At 38.1% G+C, this 27405-nt stretch overlaps 1 protein-coding gene across 1 annotated transcript in view; it reads left to right on the forward strand.

Annotated features, from left to right (window-relative positions):
* LOC122816456 (cytochrome P450 3A2-like) overlaps positions 1 to 27405 on the forward strand; it is a 525311-nt gene that overhangs the window by 286049 nt on the left and 211857 nt on the right. Inside the window, exon 7 of the mRNA XM_044089264.1 lies at positions 15098 to 15246. Within this exon, the coding sequence (XP_043945199.1) occupies positions 15098 to 15246 (149 nt within the window). The remainder of the gene's footprint in view (positions 1 to 15097; positions 15247 to 27405) is intronic.

The raw sequence follows: 27405 nt of genomic DNA on the forward strand, positions 1-27405 counted from the left end.
GGCAGTAACTACATGTTTGTTGTTTGATCTGTTTAGTCAGTCATTTGACTTTGCCAGGACTTCTGTGCAGCATGACAGTGAATGTAGATGACTGACCATGCTATCCTTCGTTGAAGTTAAACAATCATTATTCTGACTTTACAGAGATCATTTATTTGGAATAATTTGGAATATCTTTATTATGATCATTTTTATTACTACCAGGCGTATAGATCATTAGACCCTCTGGGGCCCAATCAGCACCCATTCCCCAGGCTGTATAAGTGGATTTAGAAACAGTCTTAGTAGAGTCCTCTGCCTTAGACTACAACTAGTCTAAAAGCAGCTTTGTACAGGTTTGGTGAAAACCTCACCCCCCTGTCCCCCCATCAGTAAACCAGGATATCCCTAGCACCTGTCCCCCTCCTCTCATCACCAGGGAGCAGGTCTTTAACGTCCTATCAAAGGCAAAAAATACAGTCTCCATTGGACCCGATAACATCCCTGGCTGTATTCTACATGAACTGGGGCATGAGCCACAGCTTCATTACATACTCTATTCAACCAAAGCCTGAGCACCGTCTTCATTCCTACTGAATGGAGGACAGCCACTGTCATCCCTCTACACAAAGTTGGAGCATCCACTGACCCTGACTATTATAGGCCCATCAATCTAACTAGCCTGATCTGCAAGGCCATGGACCTTATAAATAAGGACATTAGCAACCTCCAAATGCTTGACCCCACACAGTCTGGTTTTGTCAAAGAGAGATCATGCTTGTTAAACTTGGTCGACTTCTTCAAAACTGTCACCAAAGCCAAGGACAAGAGGAAGATGATGCACACCTCCTACCTTGACCTAGCCAAAGTCTCCAGCACTATTACCCACTCGGGCATAATAGATAAACTCTCCCAGCTAAGCATCAACCCGTATGTTACCAGATGACTAGCTAACTGGCTCACTGATAGAACCCACTCAGTCAAAATAGCGGAAGCCACCTCCAGTAGTAGACCTATAATGAGCGGTGTACCCCAAGGATCGGTCTTGGGGCCTCTGCTGTTTGGGATATACTTTTCCGAGGTGCAAGCCAAAACCAGTGGTCTGTGGCTGACCAAGTTTAGTCTTAAATAGTCCTAGTAATGTGAACATCCTCCAAGAGGGCCTCACCCAAACTAATAACTGGTGCAAGAAGCATGGCCTCAAACTGAATGCCAAGAAATGCATCTTTATCCCCTTTGGGGAAAATGGCATCCCCACTACTTATCACATTAATAACAACATACTAAGCATACAGTCAGTTGTGAGAGACTTGGGCACCCAGGTTGATTGCAACCTGACTTTTGACCACCACTTTGCTGCTGTTGTATGGAGGGCTTTCTACCTGGCCCACCTCATAAATAAGGGTATTTCATCCAGGAACAAGGAGGTCATAACATCTTTGTTGCTCCTCCCTTACCAGACCCATTATCGAGTACAATGCCCCCTTCGGCATGTACCTTGCCAAGCACATGCAGCAGCTGGAGAGACCAAAGCGGTTCCTGACCAGGAAAATCCAGGGTCTCAAACACCTATTCTACACAGTTGAGCTAAAAGCCCTGTCCCTCTAATCAGTCTTGTACACACTGCTCAGAGGTGGCCTGTGTCTGGCATAAAAGGCCATCTCAGACCCAACCTTGATGGAATTGCGGCATATCCATAAGTCAAACTCCACTGCACAGAAGGACTTAACCTGGTCTGTGACATTAATAGAACTTGGTGGGATACATTTGTGTCCCAACGACTTCCCCATCTGTGGAATAGACGCTGTCTTCATGTCAAGTAGAGTACCTCTCTAGCCCTCTTTAAGAGGAACCTGGACAACTCGATGCAGAACAGAAAATACCCCCCTGGGATCCCACCTTTTCCCTTGCTGGACAGGGGGAAACGGGTACTGACTTTGAGGGAACATGGGCAAAAAATTCTTGGCTAGGCGTATAAGGGCCTCTGGGCCAATAGCCTAGTGTCATCCTATGAACCTAAGAGGTGTGCACAGAAGTTTGTTATAGCTTGTGGCAAGGGTTGGGGACACAAAGATTATTATTTCATTGACTTTAGTTAGAATTAAATGTCAGAGGTGTGCACTGCTGTGTTTTGTAGCTTGTGTATGGGGGGGGGGTTATGTGGTCATTATTTGTTTAATTTTCCTCAGTTCATCTTCAGAAGTGTGCATGCAGGTTCATTAATAGCTTATGTTGGGCTGGGGACAATATGGTCATTATTTCTTTAACATAACACACTCAACCCTCAACCCTCAGAGGTGTGCACAGAAGGCCACTATAACTTATTTAGGGGAAGTGTAAAATATTGGAACAACAAGCTGGTATATATTAAACATTATTGCTGTTTTTTTGCCTTCCTGAAAATAAAACATCAGACATGTATACTAGTAGCTTTCTTTTGGGAGTAAGGTTAGGGATAAGAAGGCATGCTGTATACGTCTGTCTGATAGCAACACGATGAAGTATATTAGTATTCTGTTTGCTCTTTCATCTTTGTCCCAGTGGGACATCAGAGGAGGTACACACAAAATGTAGCTGTCTCTTAACGTAGAAATGAGGAGGTATGTGGAGGCTTGCTGTGTATATGTATACCAGCAACAGATTAAAATATATCACTGTGGCTTTTTTTTCCCTTCCCTTTCATCCTAATCTGATAATTAATTGAATACAAGAGGAATACACAGAAGGTAACTACCCTATTTTTTTTTTTTTTTTTTGTGGGGGTGAGGGGTGGGTAGGGGATAGGAAGGTGGGCAGTATTCATTTAACCAGTCAGCTCTCCTAGGCTAAGTCTAAAAAGTTTGAATCACTGCTGTACCCTGGTTAACAAATACAAATAAATAAACATGATATAAAGTATTTTGCAATGATTATTTTTAGGATGCAGAAAGGGATATGTAAACTAATGTAGTGTTTTAGTTAAGGAAAGGTTTATATGATTCTGTACTTTAGTATTACATATAATGTTCACTGAAGACTTTTGCATGTTAAATGTGATTGTTAAATAAGGTTATAACAACACAGGCATTGACAGCTGAAGTAACTCTATCCCTTTCCCTTTTAATTGTGCTTGTGATGAACAAATTTCACCAAAGGACTGTCATCTTCCGTATCTTTCCTGACTTGGATCTTCTCAAAAAATATGATTGCCGTCTTTATGCTTCTTTTAATAAGAAATATTTTCTGCAGCCAGTGTTCTCTAAATACCGACCTGGAGAAAAAAACGTCCCTAGCCTTAGGCAAAGGATCTTGTGTGTCTGGAGCTGGCTGAGGGAAATACATCTCAACCACATACACTGAGAGATTCCATGTGACCAGAGTAAATGGATAAAAATTACTGTGGTAGCTTCTGCAGTCAGAGAACATGAGATATTTGTAGCTTAGTCAGTCTTGGAAGGGCCAGTGTGTGTCAGTCTCGTACAAGCACCTCCTGGTTAGACGACTTTTCCAGTCTTTTACTGTAGGTATATCCAAGTCCATTGATTTCCCAGCTCTCAGGCATTCAGAATGCCTGAGAAACCAACAACAAATGAACCCGAATTGGGGCAGCCTACATCAGCAGATGGGACACCAACAAATGAGGCCACAATCCAACAGTTATCATGGGAACAATCGATTTCGGAGTGGGAGGAGATGAGCATATGTGTACCACAATATAACCGTATACCAGCTGTCCAATTACCCCCGGTTGTGATTGAACATAATTCAGCAAATGACTTTAAAGTATATAATTTTTCCTCTGAACACTGACACTGATGTGTGATTCTTTATCAAATGGTATGACTTTTGTGCCTAGTAGGCAAATTAATATTGTACAGTTGTTACTTGATTTAAAGCAGTATGTACGTAAATTGAATTTGAGTGTACTATTTCACGAGGAATGTAATACATCTAATATGTTAAAAATAGCTAGTACCTTTAACCCTCCATTGCACCCCTTCCTAGAGGCATTTGAACAACTTTGTGAATTAGATTTTAGAGCATTGTGCACCAAAACTGTACATATTAATAATTTATCCAGGGAAGAAAGGATAAATCTTGATTTAATAAAAAAATGTTCCAGCTATTAGGTTTATGAAACCAGATAAGGGGGTGGGTTAGTAACTATGAACAAATGTGACTATACAGCTATAATGAAGACAATTTTTGAGAGTGAGACTTAAACAAGCTCATTCAATGAACTTAACCAAGCATATTCTAGGAGGAGCTGCTTACAATACAAGCTCATTAAATGAACTTAACCAAGCATATTCTAGGAGGAGCTGCTTACAATACAAGCTCATTAAATGAACTTAACCAAGCATATTCTATTAGGAGCTGCTTACAATACTTGTTTATTAATAGGCTTATTTCCCTGGACGAGTACAACTATTTAAGTGCGATGTATATGGTGACCCCAACTATCTTTGGGGTCCCTAAAATATGCAAAGATTTAAATCAACCCCCCCCCCATGCACCCAGTTGTGGATGCGAGAGGTTTTATCACCCGCCCCGTGGCAAAATTTCTAGACTTTAGAAGAACTGTATATTGAGTAAACAACACATATGTATTGACTCCTGGGATTTTTTGAAGAGGTTGGATGTGGTAGTCTTTGATAATGAATATGTGTTCATTACCATTGACATGAAAGGTTTGTATTCTATAATACCACATGCTACAGGGGTTGAATGGTTCTGTGATTATTTGACATCTAAAGGCTTAACACAGGACCAAGTTAATACATACAACTTCTTAATATTGTTCTCAAATATAATGTCATCATTTTGATAGCGAATACTATCACCAGTTAGAAGGGGTAGCAATGGGCTCAGCTTGTGGTGGTCTATATGCAAACATAGCAATGGCTGAATAGGAGAAACATTTTTTGTTTCCATCCACATATTTCGCCCATTGCTGATTATATGTCCGCTTTTTGGATGATATTTTTGTCTTGTGGAAAGGGCCTATGAAATTAATAACTGAATTCTTAGATTTTATCAGCAATACCACATCTTTTCTGACATTCACTCATATTGTCAACAATTACGAAATCCCTTATTTAGATGTATTGATTAAAAAAGATAGCATGAACAACAAATTTACCTCTCAAATATACCGGCAGGAGACACATTCAAACTCATTTCTCCATTTTACAAGTAACCTTCCCTGCACCCAAAAAAAAGCTGTTGTTAATGGACAATTTGTGAGGGTGGCCCGTATGTGTACTGATTGGCACACTTTTCAAGAAGAATGTAATAAAGTATCAAAGATTTTTATGGTAAGAGGTTATCCACACAACATAGTTAGAGAGCTTTGTGGAGAGGTCACACAAAAGCACTTAGTAGGTCAGTTTAATCCCATATTGGGAGAGAAAATTCAAATGGAAAATGAATACAACTTGGGAATGATGGAACAGATAGAACAGTCCAATTTAATTAATGCACAATATGGGACTGACACGGGTTCTTCTCTAGGATACAGTCTTGAACGTAGATTCTCGTACGCCTTTATTTCTGTATTTAGTACAGAAAGTAATCAAGTTAGATATATAATGTGTAAAAACTGGGCAGTAATTAGAAGGGAGTGTGGGATTATTAAATTGTTAGGGAACAACCCAGTGTTTGTCTGTAAAAAAGGATTAAACCTTAAAAATATGTTTGAAAGAACAATTGAACCAAAAAGAAGTGGGAGTATGGGTAAATGTGGCACTTGTGCCTTTTGCAAGCATATTATTGGCAGGAGCAAAGTCTCAGTGAATAAGTATCACATAAGGATTTATGGTAAACCTAATTGCAATTAATCCAAAGTTGTTTACTGTGCCTTATGTTCAGTTTGCCCTTGTTTCTATGTAGGCAAAACCAAACAAAAACTGAAGTCCAGGGTGGCAGAACACTTCAGTGATATTGAATTAAAAAAAGATACAAACACTTTGGCTAGACATATAATACAAATTCAAGATCATAGCTTTAAATTTCTAATTTTAGATACACTCAATTTATCAGTGCGAGGGGGGTGTGTGGCCCATCTTTTTAGAAAAAAAGTGGAGCTTGTGTGGCAACTGAGATTAAACACCCGATTCTGGCTAGGTTTAAATGGTGCAGAATCTATAAAATGCTTGCTGAAACTAAAGGCTTTACATAGATAATTATTTTTACAAAATTTATATTTTAGTTGTCTTATTATGCTAAGTTTCTGTCTGGGATATGCTTTACACATCATAGGAACGAAGCTTTTCTCAGAGGGGTGTCACTTTTGCTATTTGTGATTGGAGTCATTAGAAGGAGAATGTTGTGTATTATAAATTTTGATTGGGTGTGTATGATTTAAATACCCTACGATGAATAGTTGCTTTATCTAATGAAGTTCCTTTAAAATAATATCTAGACAAAAGCAATTATCTAGTGAAGTGGATTTTATACTGCTGTTTTATTTCACCTTTTAATTCGTTAAAAGTTGCTGCTGTTACGTTGCCATTGCTGTCCTTCCTGAAGACATCCTAGCTGCTGTGTGCATCGTATTGGTTTGGATTCTTTCTGTATATTGACATGTGAAAAAATGTTTTTACTAAGAAAAGTCAAATGACTAAACCCCAGTCATCAGAAATGTTGAAAACTATTGCCCAAACTATGTACGGGCAAAAAAGAAAAGTGTAAGTATTGTTTGCAGAGGCCAAGCCCCCGCACTACTACACTTATGTATACCAGCTCCGTGGTTGCACCAACTCAAAAATGGGGGAATTTCCCAAAAGAATGGAATCACTGTAAGCCAACACTTGCAAATCGCACCAGAAATGATTTTGTATGGGAAACAGCTATAAGAAATGTGATATTTTTTCATTGAAATTCAATGCTTGACTACTCCTTTGTGTTTGAAGAGAGAAGTCCTATTCAGTGAAAATGTTTAGATAATTGTGCTGGTAAAATTTCCTGAACATTCCATGAATAAATGTCGATCTGTCCGGAAGATACTGGGCTTTTAAATACAAAGTGCAAAAATAGCCAAAACGGACAGTATTCCAAGGACTACCTTTATGAAAATGTTCAGTCGTTGTGTTAATCAGGCGTTTTTCTTTGCTACGCTGCTGTGTGACAATCTGTTTAGTAGCTGTAAGTAATTGGGACAAAGCTCCCTACATACTGGGTGCACAGGGTCTCACTCCCTGAAAGATTCTTACTTTAGTGTTGCAGGGTTTATTTCCCTGGTACAGCATTTGCAATTTGTTGAAATCACTCACGAGTTCCTTATTGTAATGTTAGTCACTTAATCACAGAGGAAGTATGAATAGTATGGTTACTGTTGTAAATTAAGACAAGGTTTGCATTTATGTTAGTGTATAAGAAATGAATAAAGAGATTAAAAGAGAGCATTATCCATCGCTTACAGTTGAAGAAATGGTCTTGGTTTTGCTGAATGGTAACCAGTTACTACTGTTTAGTCGTTTAGTTGAATCTGTGCAGAACTTCAAAGACATTAGCATGCTAGGCCTTTTGGTGAAGGACTGCTTATTTAAGTTCTTGCAAATTCTAGATGCAAATTGGAACTTATTGTATGTAACACTTGATATTGACAACTACAAAGTATCAACATCATTGGGATGGTGCAGTTTCCTTAATCTTCCATTTGTTATGCCTTCAGCAAGTGAGGTATTCAAATACTGTAACTGCTTCATAAGTAATTGAAGGTTGGAAGGCATAGCTGCTGATCTCTGAATTAGAGGTCAGCCTAGAGAGTAGCGTGATGTAATACTGATGCAGCTAGCAAATAGGTTGAATCACCATAAGCTCAAGTTAAACAGGAGCAAACATAAAAATAGAATGTCTGAAATACGAGTCATAGTCTAGCATCAGAGAGACCAAAGCCTAGTGTTGTTGTTGTTATTTTTCTTTTGGCTTTTCCCGGTTAGGGGTCGCCACAGCGGAACTCCGGTCAGCTAATGGATTGGCAGTTGATTTTTATGGTGCGAGGTGCCAGCCCAACACACAATCTTCAACGAAGGCACACACATTCATGTATGTCTTTCGAACGCCACTGTACCTCGGAGAGGACATGCAGATTCCACACAGAAGGCGCTCCAGCCGAGAATAAGCCGTGATGGTGCAGCGGTAACATTGTCACCTCACAGCAAGCGGCTCTCCCGTTCGATTCTCGGCTGGAGAGAGACCAAAGCCTAATACAGAAAAAAAATCAGAGCAGTTGTGCACTTGCCATATTCAGAAGGTAAGCAGGCATTGCAGAAGTTTACAGGACTGATGCAATATCTTTCAAATTTTATGCCCGATACATCTGAGATAACTATGCCTCAAAAAAGCTGTTAGTGCAAGATGTAGCCTTGGAATAGAGCTGTGAAAAAGAAAATTGTTTTAAAAGCTCAAAAGTCTACGTTCAAGTCCACCAACATTAAACTATTTTAAAGTGAATAAGTCATTTATTTTACAAGGAACTACTGACTAATGATATGTCTAATAGATCATAGTGCACGAAGAGTTGTTATAAAAGGAACTAGACATTTTGTGGATAATATTGCAGTTAACAGTGATAGAAGAAAAAGGAGAACAATTCTGGTGATGTAGTTTATCTGATGTAGAAATTCAGATATTGAAAGATGATACAGTGAGAGTCCTGCAATAATAAAAAAATTTAACAATAAAAAAAAAATGTCTTATTTTCTTTTTTTGGAAGAAATAAGCTATGTCCTTGACTTGTTGTTTAGAACTGACAGAAGTAATAGCTTCCATTCAACTAAGATGAAACATGTTAAAAGTATACAAGGATTACCTCTGAGAATAGTAAAGTGCAAAGAATGAGCGGCAGATTATAAGTGACATGTATATAATGCAACCATAGCAACAATCTCCTGGACGTGATGTGAGGATATTCTAAATAGAGTGCTCAATGATTTGTTCTATTTCCAATAGTCCAGTATCTTATATGTATAAATCATGCCAAGCTCCTTGAAGTAATCAAACCAACTGAGACATGTGCAAGCATGATAAGTGCATAAAAGTCGCTTCTGAAGATAGAAAATGTTTGATTTTGTCACGTGATAGTGTTCCATAGTATAAAAGGGCGTAATGCAGAAGATGTGTACATGAGTGGAAATCCAAGCATGCCACAGCAAATCCATTACATTTTCAAAGGTACAAAGACAGTGACTAAATATGCAGCTTTCGCTCTCAGCCTTTTACCTTCAGAATTAGGTACAAAGTAAAAAAATATTAAAAAATGAAAAATGCCCCCATTTTTTCATTTGAATATAGAAGTAATGAATTTATTTGATATAAAATGCATATGAAATGCTTGTTATAGAGTAAATGTTATTTTAAAGTTATCAGTATAATGTAGCACACGCTGACATATAAAAATGTGTACGTGTGTGTTTATATATATATGTGTGTGTGTGTGTGTGTGTGTGTGTGTGTGTGTGTGTGTGTGTGTGTGTGTGTGGTATGTGTTTGTGTTGTGTGTTTATATATATATATATATATATATATATATATATATATATACGCATGTGTGTGTGTATGTATATTTTATATGTATATATATATATATATGTATATATATATATATATATATATATATATATGTATATATATATATATATATATATATATGTATATATATATATATATATATATATACATATATAAAACATGAGGCGTAATCTATAGTGTACATAGCTTTAAATGGTAATGAACTTACATATTTTATATGTATATATATATATATATATGTATATATATATATATATATATATATATATATATATATATATATATATATACATATATAAAACATGAGGCGTAATCTATAGTGTACATAGCTTTAAATGGTAATGAACTTACAAACAGTACAGACAACTGCTTGTCGTGTGAGACATCTTCTAAAGAGGAGTATGATTAAGGACCTCATGGAGGTTGTATGGGCATCTATAGTGTCTATGCTGTTTATAGACCATCCTGACAAATACCCGTAAGCCACAGGAGATGAAGCAGGACTTCAACGAGAAACATAGTGACACCAGGCCCTACAAATGCAGTGACCAGAGATCAGGATTCTGGACACAGACTCTGGAGCTGTGAGGCAATGACCTGAACAACTATATGTTTAGTGCGATTTTGGACTGAATTTTGCTGTGAGACCACAGAGTAGCACTTGGAAGTTTTTCTTTTTCTTTTTTTTTTTTTTTTTATGGCTAACAGCTAAAAATTATTTGTTTTCTATTTTTGCAATTTCTGGTTTTGGCACATCCTTTCTAGTACTTGGAACGATAATTTATTACTTTTGTTTTGTATACCCATAGGGTCAAATTCATAAAGTTACAGTTATAGTGTCCACTTTGAATTTACCTTTTGGAATTCAGTGGTAGCCCTTTCACAATGCTTTTACAAAGACATGCAGCACTGTGGTGTGATGTCTCTGCAGTTGTGTTACATACTAATGAGGCGATCTGAGGGAAAGTCACATGTTAATTAGCCATGCATTCTCCCCTAGAACTGCCTGCGATAAGGCATCTGTATAGTGTGGAATATCACAGCTAAACCTGGCCCCTGGCAGTAATGAACATGGCCAAAAGGCTGTGTTCATCCATGGCAGTAGAAGTTAAGTGCTGGGGAGTTCAGTGGTAAGGCAGTGTTAGGGTGTGTGTGCACGACTGTATGAAAAATATGCAAGAGGCTGCAAGTGTAAGTGTATGTCTCAGAGATAGTGGTAGGGGAGTTACTGAGGGGGTAATATGTAGCTGAATGCACCTGTGTCTGTATGGGTAAAAGGATGAGTGCAGCTGTTTGTGCAATTGGGTGGGGAAGGGGCTCTTTTGTGTTTGTGTGTGTGTGTGTGTGTGTGTGTGTGTGGATTGGGTAACATTCATATTTCCATACATCCCTAGATTGATGTGAAGAGCCTGCAGAATTGCGTGGGGGAAGCTACTAACCACCAGGGATGTCTTAAGCTATGTGCCTCAATAACACAGGGTTCAGGGAGTCCATTAGACCCTAATTATTACTCTGCATAACATGCCTGAAAGACACTTAAACACAATGTGGGTCAGAGGGGGGAGGAGAACAAGACTCCAGGGATGCTCTATATGGCATACCTTAAAGGCATATATTTAAAAAAAATGTGGTGTGGAGAACCATTAGATACCAGTGCTAAGCAGTATGCCTTTAAAGGCTCCAAAAGGGATTCCAGCTGTGTGCTCTCCTACCATCCACATGGATATTAGTCCTCTGTGCCACCACTGGATACCAGGAATGATATGTTACAGATAAAACTATCAAGTACAAAGGGGATTTGAGCTCTGCACATCTGGCTCACAAAACACAAGCATTATCATGCTGCACTGACAAGTTAGTGGGACAGTTTGTGTAGCAGGGTTTCTTTTAACATTTATTGAGAATCTTGGTCATTATGCAATACCTGTATTAGTTTATGACTTATGATAGAGTGGCACAGAGCATGCAAAACATACCTTTTAATCTTATAGCGCAAGACTTCAGGACAAAAGCTAGCTTTAAAAAAGGAATGAAATCACTGAGGGATTAAGTATTTACCCATCAAACTTGAAAGTCACTAGAGTAACATCTTTTTCTCTAGCTTTCATTTACTGAAAGATATGAAGTGTAAAACATGAATGCCTAGTGTTAAGGACAGACTGTAATCATCCTCAATTACCAGGGCAGCTAAAAAGAGATATAGTAGATTTTGTAAGAACAAGGACCGGTATGGGGTATGCACTGTGTGTGCATGTGTATGTGTTTTACTATATGTTTGTATGTGGGAGAATGATGCAGGGGGGTGGGTACATGGGCTAACACTATGGCCCCTGCTGTACTGCAGGAAAGTACTGATCTGCACTTCTGGTTGTTAGTGACAATTTACAGATGTGCAAATTAACCAATAGGCTACCACAGGAAGGTGCTTTTCTGTACTTGTGGTAGTCAATGGCAATTCAAAGACATGCAAATTAGCCAGCAATGAGATCTTTCCTCATTGCAGGTTCTATGTCTCTGAATCAGAGGTCTCCACATCATAGAAACAAGGCTGGTTTTTCACTAATGCCACTAACACGAGTAGTAAGATTCTTTATGATTCCTTTGGCTAAAAGATTAGAGTCCCATGTTTTTTTTTTTAATTAGGTGGCTTTTTTATATAACTTTTATTATATATATATTTAATTGGGTAGGATATGAGTTGATTTGAAGTCATGAAGGAGTATGCATTTCATTTTACAGCTGTTGTTCAATTTGGTTTTTGCAACAAGTTAAGTATGGGATTTTTCACTATTTTTATCTGAAGACGTGTTGTACTTATTAAAATAAAAGTGCTAGAATTAAATGGTTCTTTCATCTTGTGAGTATTTCTCTGGAATAGTTTTCCTGCTGGAACTGCGGTTAGTATTGCTAGTGGGTAACTTGCTCATCTCCTCTCTTCTCTTCCTGGTCTTTTCCTTTTCTCTGTTTGTCTTGTGGATTTATTTAAAATGATTGTATTTCCTGGCTGGAATCATTACATCTAGGAATTAGGCCGAACAAGGAGTATAATAAACAGATGAGAGGTCTGAGTTTAGGTCCTGAAGCTGCATGCTAGGGTAAGTAGCCATACCTCGCAGTTTTGGTACAAGGTTATCTAACACAGAAATAGCACCAACCAGCAAGACTGTTCTTGGAAGGCCTTCTATGATGGCTGCTTTGTTGAAATGGTTAGTGTGATTTTTTTTTTTCTTTAGGGGAAGACATTTTTATTAATTTATATTGTACTTGTTTGTCACTTTGGAGTCTGGCTTCATTTTTATGAATCTGGGTTGCAAAGTTTGCCAGATGGTAGAATTTATCAGTTTACTATAGATGCTTACCGTAAATGTTTCTTCGTAAACACACACTGATAGTTACAACTTTGAAAGTCATTTTTTTGTTTCAGATTTTATTTTATGTTTCATCGCTGTTGCTCACTAAATGTGAATTAGTTCTTTACTTATGTGATTTAATTAGTTTTCCACAGGGTTTAATTTCTTTAATTTTTTTCGGATCATTCAGTATGTCTTAATATGTGATATCTAAAACCCAAGAGATAAATGGATCATGGGTAATAGTTTGCATGGCATGGCCAATTGAAACAAAGCAGTAGAAGACATACTAATATTAAGTGCTACAGAAATGAACTGCCTCATTTGGTTGGAATAAATGTTTGTATTGCCTCTGTAACCAAAATATTCACGCAGACCTCTCTTGGGATTGCCATGTGTCATCCACAGGTACAGTTGTCTGCATACTACTTATATTCTTTAAATATTGAGACTTGGAGAATATTTTGTAAGTAATTACAAAGTAAAGAGGCCTACCTTTGGAGCAAACTTGAAAACTGCATTGTGAATTTGTAGCTCAAGAGCTGGGACAGATGTTTCCAGTAGGCCCTGTGCATATTGCACTCTGGGGAAAAAGGAAGTGGTACAGACAGAGTAGTAGCATCATTAGAGAGAGCGAGACAATTACCCACATAGACACCAGGACTGCCACAAGGCTATTGCACCTGATTATAAGGATAAACAATAATTTTTCTCCTGTTAAATGCAATTATACAATGACCCCCCCCATTAATATTCCAAAACGTGCACACTGATTGGCCAGTGTGCCAGTTGTAAATCCCACAATATACCAACGGAAAAAGGTTCGGTCGCCTGGACTTTTTTCCGTTGCTATAAAGTGCTCAAAACATTTTGTTTTTTTAACAAATAAAAAAAGAAAAGATAAAACGGAGCAATGTAGACTTTCTTTTCTCCGTTGCTTCCGTTTCAAAGCATTGATGTACTGGGTATGTGGGACGCAAGTCCCATACACATGTTCAGTACATCAAAACAAGGAAGCAGTGTACCACAACCAGCGGAAGAACAGTAATGTGCCGTTATACAAAGCATTGATGTACTGGGTATGTGTGGGACACAAGTCACATACTCATGCCCAGTGCACAAAACAAGGAAGCAGTGCACCACAACCAGCAGAAGAGCAATAATGTGCCGTTATACAAAGCATTGATGTACTGGGTATGTGTGGGACACAAGTCCCATACGCATGATCACTACATCAAAACAAGGAAACAGTGTACCACAACCAGCAGAAGAACAGTAATGTGCCGTTATACAAAGCATTGATGTACTGGGTATGTGTGGGACACAAGTCCCATACACATGGTCACTACATCAAAACAAGGAAGCAGTGCACCACAACTAGCGGAAGAACAGTAATGTGCCGTTATACAAAGCATTGATGTACTGGGTATGTGTGGGACACAAGTCCCATACACATGCTCAGTACATAAAACAAGGAAGCAGTGTACCACAACCAGCGGAAGAACAGTAATGTGCCGTTATACAAAGCATTGATGTACTGGGTATGTGTGGTACACAAGTCACATACGCATGCTCAGTGCACAAAACAAGGAAGCAGTGCACCACAACCAGCAGAAGAGCAATAATGTGCCGTTATACAAAGCATTGATGTACTGGGTATGTGTGGGACACAAGTCACATACGCATGATCACTACATCAAAACAGGGAAACAGTGTACCACAACCAGCAGAAGAACAGTAATGTGCCGTTATACAGAGCATTGATGTACTGGGTATGTGTGGGACACAAGTCCCATACGCATGCTCAGTACACAAAACAAGGAAGCAGTGTACCACAACCAGCAGAAGAACAGTAATGTGCCGTTATACAAAGACATTATTTAAGAAAAGTAAGTATTTTTTTCTTAAGTAATGTTATTGTATAATAGCAATAACCGAATCCGTGGTTGTGGTATAAAAATTTACCCACGGTTGGCTTTATTTAATCACTCGGGCTTCACCCTCACGATTAAACCACACCAACCATGGGTAAATCTTCAATATACCACACCACATCATCGGTTATTGTTTAAATAATCACTGTTTATGTATTTGATTAAATTGCTTGCTGGATTGTTTCAAAACAGTGAGTTTGACAGGAAAAATAATTTTCACTGGCATTGATTTTGCAGAAGTTTGGTGCTGTATTCCATATCTGATAATTAAAACAGTGAGCCTAGCAAATATAAATGCTCTTTTTTTCTTTTGTGCATTAGGATGTTTAGAGCTTACAGTCTGGATATTATCGGCAGTGCTTCGTTCAGTGTCAACCTCAATACTTTGAACAATCCTGGTAGTACCTTTGAAAAACATGTCGACTTATTGACTGCTTTCACTGTACTCCATCCTGCTTACCTCATTTCAGGTAAGGGAACCTGACCTTAGGCAAGTGTATGCTTCATTTCTGCTGGTGTATTAACTTGTTTTTACAAATGGGACAGTACTATTTACTATAGGTATTTGATATAGTCACTTATATGGTACAATCAACTATTGCCAACTAGATTTCTTAAAGTACAAAATATCCCTGTTTTAAGGAAACATATTTTTTGATTCAGCAAAATGTGACTGCAGGTCAGATACTAAAGGGTAAGTATTGTATAATTTTTCCATAATTGTTAAAGCCAAAGAAGGAATAAGTGAAGAAGAACCATTAAACTTTTCTTGGCTTAGTATTTTACTCACCCCATTGTATTAGTTGGATCAGAGTATGAAACACAGCATGCCTTCAGAAAATGTCAGCAAAATCTATGTTAGCTGACTGATGGGTAAAGAATGTGAGTATTACAGATTTTAACTAAAAGGCTGAGTGCTGTGGTTTGTCAAGGGATGTGGGGAACTACATATAGAGTTGACACACCATGTATTTATTTATTTAACAGACTGTGTGCCCAGGGGGCACTAGTGATGAAGACAGTTGATGATCCCATGAATGTCTTCCTTCTCTTTCTGACTAAGTGAGCTGACAATTCACCACCACAAGAATACTTTTTCTGAGGCTGTGCCTGAGTGATTGTTAAATGGGGAAGGCACAGGATGTCCATCTCTGTAGTGCAGACACACATGCACAACATGACCCCATCAAATTCCCTTACTCCGAGGTAGAAATTTAGCCTTGTTCCACAGTTTGGTGGCTTCTAAAATTTACCCCATGCCACTGAATCACATCTTTGGGGGAAGCACAAGAGACAGTTAGTGTAATACTGCATGAACATTTTGATTTGATTTATTTTTTGTGAGTGGAGATGACAGGCAGAAACATACCATTCAAGCACTAATTTAAGGGTAGGTTAGTCATCTTAGAAATTAATTTCAGAGTGTAGAGGCCTCAGCTCTAAAATATGTGTAGATTTTTTCTCTTTGTTTTTTATTTCCTTCATGCATACCAATCATTGAGTCCCCCACTGATCTTCAGTCCATTTATGCCCCAATACTAATTGACCCCAGCATAGAGATGAGAGCCAACTACAGGGACCATCATCCAGGCATATATCGACATGGCTTGTGCCTTCACTGACATCCCTATAATGATAGTGTTTCTTGTAAGGTTCTTTTTCCATCACTAGTGGTTGATGTTGACACAATTGTCACTGAGGGATATCCTACACCATCCCCATGAGTACTATCACTCACATGTTAATAAGAGTGACTTTTAGTGGTTTGAGATCACAAAACGTATGTCCACAGTCTTGGGCTTTCTTGCACCAAGCAATCCTCTGATTGTATGGTGGTGATAAGCCAAGTAGAACGCATATCTCCCTCCCCAGGATGGGGAGGCAGTGTCACCCACAAACTCCCACCCTCTCATACCTGGCTGTTGCACAATCTGAGCCAGTCTTCTACACAGTTTGTATTGCTCATAGTCAGGGCTTTATCCTTACATATGATGGGTACATTTCAGCTACTTTAAGGACTTCAAGTGAAACTGTGGTGGGTTTTGAAATGATACCTGATGGAAGAACAAGATATTATTCTGTAAATTTCTTTATTATTTTGTATATTTATTAAGTTATTTTTATAAAGCCATTTGTAAGGATGAGAGCTGAGAAGAATACAGCTCAGTAAGAATTCTGTGTGTTCATAAAGGACCAGGAAATAGATGTTTTCTGCAGTAGGGAGTCTAATATGTTCAACTACTAAAGTGCTGGCCTTATATAAAATATATCAAGTTTTTATTTTATTTTATTTTCAAAGCAATGGTAAGTACAAAATGATTCTGGTTTAATCATTGCAACCAGAGGCCCAACAGAATGATGATATAGTGGCTGTTATTCATAAATGAATTTTGCTTGGTTACATAGTGCTAATGTTCATTAGTTTGCTTTGCAGGGCAGCTGACTGCTTAGGAGACATGCTTTGTGCAGTGTCTTTTTGCATGTTTACTGGTTAGCACTGCACTATGCTTTGTGCATTGTCTTTGTATCCGTACATATTTTGCATGCTCAGTGGTTAGCACTTAACTATGCATTATGCATTGCCTTTGAATCACAGCATATTTTCCATGTTCACTGGTTAGCACTGTACTATGCTTTGTGCATTGTCTTTGAATCCCTACATCTTTTGCATATTTACTGGTTAGCATTGCGCTATGCATTGTACATCGCTTTTGAATCCAAACATCTTTTGCATGTTCACTGGATAGCACTGCACTATACTTTCTGTATTGTCTTTGTATCCCTACATATTTTGCATGTTTAGTGGTTAGCACTGCACTATGCTTAATGCATTGCATTTAAATCCCAACATCTTTTCCATGTTCACTGGTTAGCACTGCACTATGCATTGTGGATTGTCTTTAAATCCCAACATCCTTTGTATGCTCGGTAATTAACAATGTTTTTGTTTGTCTTTCGGCTTTTTCCCGGTAAGGGGTCGCCACAGTGGAACTCCGGTCCGCTAATGATTGGCAGTAGATTTTTTTACAAAACGCCGAGGTGCCAGCTCGACACCCAACCTTCAACGAAGGCACGCCCATTTATGCACGCATGTCTTTCGAACGCTACCCAACCGCGGGGAGGATATGCAGACTCCAAACAGAAGGCACTCCCAAGCCAAACCGAGAATCTAACGGCAGAACCTCTTGCTGTGAGGTAACAATGCTACCGCAGTACCACAGCAGCATTCTCTATAATTAGCAATGTACTGTGTGTTAATTGTCATTAAATTCCTGTTGCAGTGTTGCTGAGTTGAAACTGTAGCTGACAAATGAATTTTGTTGCAAGTTGGATGAAGCACATCAAAGCAGATGTGAGAATGACATAGAGTTTATCAGAGGAAGCTACTTCCTGAATCATATTTAACATTTTGAAAAGCATCTATGAGTATCTTTACTAAAGAAACCATAGTTTACAGTAGTTGAGAAAGCATTAGGTACCAGCCGATATGTCTACAGTTAAAACCAACAAAACGTAACTAAAAAGAGGTTAAATGCCACCATTGTGAAGATGTGGGATTAGAAGACAGGCATTTCACAATAAAGTCATGAGAGTAAAAAAAAAATTTCTTGGCAAAAAATTAAGTGCAAGGAAAGGACAAGTACATGAACCTGACAAAGTCACCAGTGTTTTAATTAGTATTCAGTAGGGAAGAGAACTGTCTCTTCATTGGTTATAAATGATGAAAGTAACTGGAAACTGATACCAGAGAAGCAGTATTTGTTACAACTGAAAGCCACTTTTTTCATTGTTTCCTAAGAAATGTTTACATAATACAGCTTTGAAGGACTTCCTATTAGAAGCGAGAGCCTCACAAATGAGACTTTCACCACTTCAGAAAATAAACTGCAGTTTTATGCAAATACTGCAAGTTGCTGTAGGGGGCTTCAGTACCCCAACACAAAGGAGATTGTTCCCCTATACAACTACTCATCTAAGCATTATTCAGTCATGCTTGACTTACAAAGCCATGTCTGACCCAGCTGTGTTAGAAATGCTATATCTAAAGAAATCACAATCCCTCCACACCACACACTCCAGAGACCTCAACCTCATTACCACAATCAACAGAACAAGCTGGAGGGACAGGTTCATAACACAGAGACTGCCCATGCTCTGGAATAGACTTTCCGTACATATCAAACAGAGCACCTCACTGGCCCTATTCAAGAGAAATCTTGATGAGTGGATGGGAAATAGAAAGTTCATCCCGGGGATCACTTCAGTGGCTCTACTTGACAGAGGCACTGGGAACTAACGTCTGGTGGCACGATGCCAGGGCACTTCTATGGGCTAGGCTTGTAAAGGGTAGGTTAGGCTTGTTAAAGGGTCCAGGACCATTAGCTTAGTACGCATCTATGAACCTATGCATTCACACTGTTTACCATTCACTTGTATGCATGCCATAACAATAAAGTCTCCCTGAGTGTTTTCTTAGGATCCTGCAACTCCATGGGGGAGGGGGGGCAAATCTCCCACACCTCTTGCTAGTAATACATATGAACACTGAGAATACATTACAGTGCGGAAAAGGTATATTCCTAATATCCACTGTACTGAGATCTCACACAAAAAAAAGCTGGTGGATATTTGCCTGATATTCCATTTGAAAGCTTGGGACACAGCTGACCACTTTCAGTCAGCTCTATACATTATCACTTCAATGACAATCATAGGTGTATAGATTTGTGTGTATATATATATATATATATATATATATATATATATATATATGGGTCTACTTCACAGTGTTGAAACCCCATATAAGCGAATCCCGTTTCATCAAGACGACAGTATGGAATCTTCAATTAAGCTAAACATTAAACCAGCAACAAACATTCTGATATTGTCGTCTCAGTGAAAGAGGATCACTGAAGTGCGATATCGGAGTTGGTATATTTAATGTGCCGGGGATGTGGGGGGAGCAGCCCCCAACATGGGGGCACAGGAGGGCATAGCCCTCCCCCCCCGCAAAATAGTAGAATTAGCATACCATTGACTGTACAGTTTAACGGTACATTAATGTGCATAGCAGGAGGTGAGTGACATCACCTCCTGCTATGTCGAATACATTGAACCTTGGTTGTCGATGTATTCATTTTTGGTTTGGTTTACTTTTCAGCATTCCGAATTCAACATTTAGAGTCGACATTTTAAACAGTTGACCGATGCGGATTCGAAATGCCAATAGTAAACCATATATAGTATATATGCATGTATGAATGACTCTGAGTTATCACAGTACTGCACTTATTATATATTTCTTTATCTGCACACAGTCTGTCTCTCTCTGTTTTTCCCAAGGATCATAATGACATCATGTGGAACTTGAGCAGGGACTCGCTATGAAATCTAAAACATATACAAGTGAAATGTTATCTGTGTTGGGTAAAATGGTTACAGTATATAACAAAAAGCAAAATGACTGTTTGCCTTTAGTTGTTTTAAAATTTGAAGGACCATCTCTTTGGAAAAAGGACTAGCTGCAAAAGTTATTGTTAAACAAGTATCAAATTATTTTTGCTTGCCAGTGTGTCCAGGGGTATCACCTTTCACTGTGGCTGAAACTGGACAAATGCTACACCCCTTGCACCTCCCCAGATTCCTGCCCATTTCCTCCCGTCTCCACGCCCACTTTCCACTTATTTCATGCCATCATGGGTACATGGGTAGAATGTCTTCTTTTCTTGGTTTGCCACACCATGGCATCACATTAGTGATTTTTTTTAAAGAAAAGCATAGTGAATCTACCGATTTAACAAACTCCAGTAGTCTGTTTGTTTTTTTAAATAGAATACTAGAGTTTGTACAGTGTTTTCTGGACTACCAAACAACTGGTTTGATTTCTGGATAGTCTGGAAAGAAAGATATAGGTGGCAACTGTAGTGTGTGCAAAATGAGTTTAAACCAATGCATGAAGTGCTTGATTTATGAAAGAAAATGTATTGTGTGAAAATGGGAACAGTGTATTATTAAAGCCTTATTGTGCCGAATCACGGAGAGCTGTTTAAGTTTTGTAAAAAGTAGATTGTTACCATTTACAGTAAATGTTAAAGAGATGGAAAATAAGGCTTGAAAGAGGAGGAATTATTAGCACAAAGAAGCATAGTATATAAATAACTAGCATTGGTTTTGAATTGCAAAACGGGATAATGCCATACTTGTTTATGATGATTATAAACTTAACATTGCTTAGAATGCAATCAAGAAGCCATATCCTGCCTTTTGATCAGAAATGTTTATGGCCTTGTTGTGTTAAATGATTGTTTCCTAAAACAAATCTAGCCAGGGTTACCAGCAATTATTACTTGATAATTCTAAAAAGTATGTGAGAGTTAAACATAAAATTGCCTTTGTTTAGTACCAACTGCCATTTTTAACAGTATTTCACTTCTGCTGTGGTTCTGGCTGTGCCTAACCAGAGGGCTTTCTTTGTATTTGTGTGTGTGTGTGTGTGTGTGTGTGTGTGTGTGTGTGTGTGTGTGTGTGTGTGTGTGTGTGTGTGTGTGTGCGTGTGTGTGTGTGTGTGTGTAACTTGACTTTCCTTTGATTGAGTTCTTATTTCTTATTCATAGATTTTAGTTCTTAATCATAATTTTTTTTACAGAATAATGGAAACTGTATTACAGGTAATTAGTAGGCTAATGATCCCGGTCAGCCTTTTTAAGCCCTGACACGCTTCCCATATGTATTTGACAAGCTTTGATAGCTCAGGGTTATTTTAAGGGGTATATGTATTCTATTCAAGTACTTGAAAGTAGTTGTGTACTTTGATTTCATGATTACTGGAAACAAAATGTGAGTATCTCAGAAATTTACTGATAGGTTTTTCAGTGATTGCAAGTTTATGGACTGAGTAAAAAATTAAAAAATTAATTTTAGTAAACTGTAGACTGAATATCTGGAGCATGGACAGCAAAGTGATATGCCCTTTAGCAGGGAATGTGACGATCATTCGTGAACCACCCCCACCCCTTATGTGTGAAAGGGTTACAGGTATTTCTGAGTTCAATTAATTGCTATGGAAATTGTTTGTTGACTTGTGACAGAGTACTGGCACACCATGAACAAGAGTTGTCAGTATGCCAGTATCGCTTGTTTATGATGCTTCAACCTATGGCTTAGGTGTAATGATTCAGCATGTCACATCTTCATAGGATGAAAGACCAATTGTATATCAGTCTAAAAACTCTTCTTTTGCTAAAAGAAGTTATTCAGTAATTCAGAAAAAAAGACACTTGATTTGAGTTTTGCTGTAACGATATTCCATGAGTACTTCTGTTGTTGAAACTTCAGGTCAGTTAATAACCATAAACCTTTAGTTACATTGTTTGGTGAAGATATGAATTTTCCTAAGACTGCAGTAACAAGAAATCAGAGACGGGCGGTATTATTGTCAGCCTGTAAGTATGAGGTAGAATAAAGGGCTTCCAAATGTATGAAAATGTTAAGGGACTCTCTGTAGTGCCATTAACTGAATTTTCACATAAAGAACTGTAGAAGTAATTATAAAAGAACGTTTTTAGGGCACATTTGTGTAAACTAACTTGATGGTACTTGTGACTGGAAGTGACCAGAAACTGCCGACAATAGTAAGTTTTGTGATGGAAGGTTGGTCAGAAACTGAAAATGTAGATCAGAATTAAAAATACTTCTCAGAAGTAGATTTGAATTTTATGCAGAAAAATTCTGTTTGTTATGGAGTAAGTGATTGTACAGAGGAAGGCGAGAAGAGCTATGTTGGAAGAAGTCTACGCAGGTTGCATTAACATTGTTAAAGTGAAAAGCACTAGATAGAAAAGTTGTTTGGCAGCCAAAGCTAGGTAAAGCACTCAAAGGTATGTGTAAAGAATGCCATGTCATATGGAACAGAAGATGCCTAGAGAAACACCATGATCTCTTGGAAGTTCCCCAGGCTAATGATGGTAAAGATTATGTGTTAATTTCACTAGATAATTAATGGTTATTGTATTCACAGCAGTAATGAATGCATATTCAAAATGGATAGATGCATGTTGCATGCCTGAAGTCATGTCACAGGCTAACATTAGTTATTTGAGAAGATTTTCCTGCTTACACCTTATCTGAACGTAGTGTCAGTGCAGCAGAATTCAGCTTACATCAGGAGAATTTTGACATTTTATTAAAAAAAAATGAAGTATTTCAGGATATCTGAAAGAGTTGCACCAGCCTAGCTACACTGCTGTCTTTCTGTAATAAAATGAATTACAATGGTGGATTTCTCAGGTAAAATGCAAAGACATAGCTTTTAACAAATCTAAGAACCCTAGTCTTACTCGGTTCTGTTCCAACAGTATTTATTTATTTATTGATTGATTGATTGATTGATTGATTGATTGACATTTGCTAACTGGGTTAGTCCAGCTGGGCTTATGGCCTATTTTCAGTGGAGACCCGAGGAGAAAAGCTCCAAGAAATACAGTAACAAAATACAATCAGCTATTGTGTTATACATCGTTGATAAAAAAACATTATAGTAATGAAACATTCAAGTAATTGAGTTATACAGACATTACAATATTGAAGGCATACATGGTAGCACACAGTTATCTTATCTGGTGGGGTGTAAGATATAGAGGAGGAGAAATAAAAAAAAATAAGATGGAGTTATTTGCATATATACAGTTAGTAAGACTAGAGCTATTTTTAAGGTACCTAAAAGTAAAGAGAGGTATTTAGGAGTAGAGGAATTTCTGATGCTCAGACATGTGTATATGTGAGTAGGGGAAAGAAGGGAAGGTGTACTTAGATGTAGTAGAGGGGAGGTTAACGGTACGTGTAGTAGAGGTGTAATAAGCAATAAAGATATGAGGTTCAAGGTAACTGAGGTGGGAGAGCTAAGATAGGAGGGGGGGGGCTAGGTTGGGGTTATGCAGGCACAAATTTTGGAGCTAAGTAGATGGAGTTTGAGCTTTTCTTTAAAGTGGGCTGGGTGAATAGTGGAGCATATGTCTGTAGGAAGTTTGTTCCAAGCTTGGATTATAGAGCATTTATATAAGAGTTTGCCTACAGATTTCTTTGGTTGGAAGGATTGAAATAGTTGTAGGTTTGAGATGCAGAGGGTACGAGCAGGTTTATAGGAAGAGATGAAAGTTGAAAGAGCAGGACAAGATGCAGGCTTGTAGTGAATAGAGTGAACCATATGAAGTTGTGAAAACAGCAGTAAGTGAGAGAATTCAAGCTAGTTAAGGGATGTAAGGGCTGTGCAGTGGTGTGTTTTGTATGGAGAGTTTGTGATGAATCTTGCAATTTTATGGTAGGTTTGCTGGAGTTTATGTAAAGTTGTGGTTTGAATGTTAGTAAACACTGGGGCAGCATAAAGGAGTAATGAGAGGAGAAAAGCTTGGGCTAGGGTGAGTCTGGCATTTGGAGTTAGGTATCTTTTATTTCGATAGAGTAAGCCTAATTTCTGGTTGGTCTTTTTTATACAGTGTAGGTGATGTAGGTTAAATTTAAGTTCATCATCGATAATGACTCCAAGAAGTTTAGAATGAGCATCAGGTTTAGTAAGAGTATTGTTTGAGGAACTAATTGAGAAGGATGTTTTAAGGTGGGAGAGTGAGCGGGGGAGGAATAATAGGAGTTTCATCTTTTTGGGGTTGAGGATTAGTAGGTTATCTGTTAGCCACTGTTCAGTAGATAGAAAGGATTGCTGAGTAAGGGAATGAAGTTCAGAGATGTTGTCAGAGATAGAGATGAGGGTAGAATCATCAGCGTGTTGTATAAGGGAGGATAGCTTACATGAAGTGTGAAGGTCATTGGTGAAAATATTGAACAGGAGGGGTCCTAGGATGGAGCCCTGAGGAACCCCTGTTGGAACAGGTAGGAAGGGAGAAGTTGAGGAGAGCCATCTTAAATAAAATAAATAAATACAAATAAAAAAGTAATGAAAGAAGTCTTACCCAGTTCTGTTCCAACACAAAATAATGAAAGGCAGGAGCTAAAGTACAGCAAATTTTGCAGCTAAAACAAATTTTGTGGCTTTTCAGTACTTGAAAGAAAAAAACAAAAAAAAATAAAATGTTACTTCAGACTCCATATAAGATTATGGATTAGACTTGGTTACACACACACACACACACACACACACACACACACACACACACACACACACACACACACACACACACACACACAGCTGCATGAATGATTCCCATTCCCAGAGTAGTTTGCAGTCTTAAAGGTATATTGTATCCCATATCTAGTATGTGATAGACTGTGGGAAAATCTAAATTCCAGTTTAATATGGTTCCACTGCCAGAGTACAAGCCTGATCTTTTGTATTCACTGTCCATAAAGCAATCAGTAGAGTTTTATCCTCAAGCCCTGCCTTTCGCCACAGCATGTCTCTAACAGTGCAAGACGTAGACATGCTGTGGCCTTTGTGAGAGCTTTGCCACCCACTTTTGTTAATGAAGTTCTCCTATCGCTCCATCTCCTTTCCAGCCTTCACTTAGGATTTAGAGGCAGACATTTATACCCAGACATGTGCACCCATCCCTGCCTTCTTAGGGAGACAAGCAGGTTCAGCCTTAGCATTTCTGTCACTCCCTTGCTGGATTGCTCATTTTCCCGGACGACTAACCAAACCTGGGATGGAGAAGCATACACTGACTGCCACTGCAACCTATTAAATATAACTAACTCCAAGGTCACTGCACTTCAGGAGAAAGAGAAGTGCACCCAATACTTTATCTCAGAGTAGGAGAAAAGTCACTGCCACCCATCATTAACTTCATAGGTAAATACAAGGCTATTAATCTCCAGACTATTGCAAGCTTAGTCAGTAATGAGAGGTCAGAATCAAACCCAGTATGTTATGTATCCAAGGTAAAGACCTTAACCTTTATGCTAAATCTTCTTGTTCTCCCTAGGAACATTTCACACTAAAACTGAAAGCAATAAAACTTCTGTACAAATATCATCTCTAATTTCAGTTTCACTCAGTAGCACTTGTGCAGTTGATATTTTGATTAAAGCTAATTGTGGAACTCCATTTTTGACCCAGTACACTACCCCTACCCCTGGGTCAGGGGTTCATTAAATGCTACTAACAGATTTTCTTTCAGAAACTTATTAAAATAATAAATTAAATTTAGACGTTATGGGAAACTGATAATTAAAGAAATAAGGGATGTTTCTAAACTCTCCACATCAGCATCTGTTATGCTATGCTGCTTTTATTCAAAGACCAGGATAGAACCTAACCCTGGGTATTTTCTCTGTGTTAAGTATGGGCCTTCAGGAAGCTGCTTTGCTGTGGTGGGATTGTTATGTAGGTCTGTCTCAGATGGATACATGTTCATCCAGCATTTCTTATAGTATATATATATATATATATATATATATGTGTGTGTGTGTGTGTGTTATATATATATCTGTGTGTGTGTGCATATATTTATATATATATATATATATATATATATATATATATATATAGGTGCAGAACCTTTTGTCGAAGTGGCTTTTTCATCGAGAGTGAAAAAGCTAGTACATATGATTGGAAATCAGCTGATCAAAAAGTACTAGCTTTTTCACCATCAGATTGAGATACATTGGTGATCAGGCATATGCCATTTCTCCTTGGTAGTGTGATCTCAGAGAAGGTATATATAATTAACAGGTGGGGTTGGGGGCACAAGAGTCCTTACTCACCTGCAAAAACATCTGTTTGATTTGTTTTTTTATCCTTTGTGGAGCGACATAAATTGTTTCCAGTGTTTGGCATTCAATGGTCTATAGATTGACAGTTTGTGTTGTGTGTGTGTATGTGTGTGTATATTTTATATATATATATATATATATATATATATATATATATATATATATATAAACACACACACACACACACACACACACATATATATATATATATATATATATATATATATATATATAGATCTAGGACTATTGAACGAAATTTCAATAGTCCGAATCCACAATCACCGAACACACTTTAACAAAAAGCAATTTTCGGTGAAAAGCACTTTCACGTAAGTATGTCCGGCTGATAGTGATTCGGTGATGTTGTCGTTCGGGGATCAGTATGGATCCCATATATATATATTAGCATTACTTTACTTGAATAGAAGGAAGTTTCTTTGCTCACCAGTGGGAGTGGGGAGCCTTGAGCAGCCTACCTGTCCTTGGGGGAAGTGACCTCAGCACAAGAAGCTGTAGTAATTGGTTGTTTGGGACCATTCCTAGCTCTTTTGTAGTTCACTGTTTAAAATCCGCCTCTGGGCATTTTTTTTTCTGGCTATACTGCTCAGACAAGCTCCACGTGGGTTTACAGAGTGGTCCTAGCAGCAAGGAACTCAAAAAAGCGACTACCTTCTGGATTTAAGTATCTTTGCTTTTTTTCACTTGAAATAGCTTCTGTAGCTTACCTTGAACTAGCCTGAACTGTTTTTTATCTGATTGCTGCATTATTTTAAAATCTGCACTTAAAGTTACATTTTAGTCGAATTTGATCGAAAGTTTGCTTGCTTGTTTGTTTAATTTAACTGTGGAGGCTGCCCACTAAAGTGTGCTAGCCTGTGTAACTAATTTATCACTGTCTCTGCATT

This window comes from Protopterus annectens, chromosome 12.part0 (genome assembly GCF_019279795.1).
Source record: "Protopterus annectens isolate FY-2018-M chromosome 12.part0, PAN1.0, whole genome shotgun sequence".
Lineage (NCBI taxonomy): Eukaryota > Metazoa > Chordata > Ceratodontiformes > Protopteridae > Protopterus > Protopterus annectens.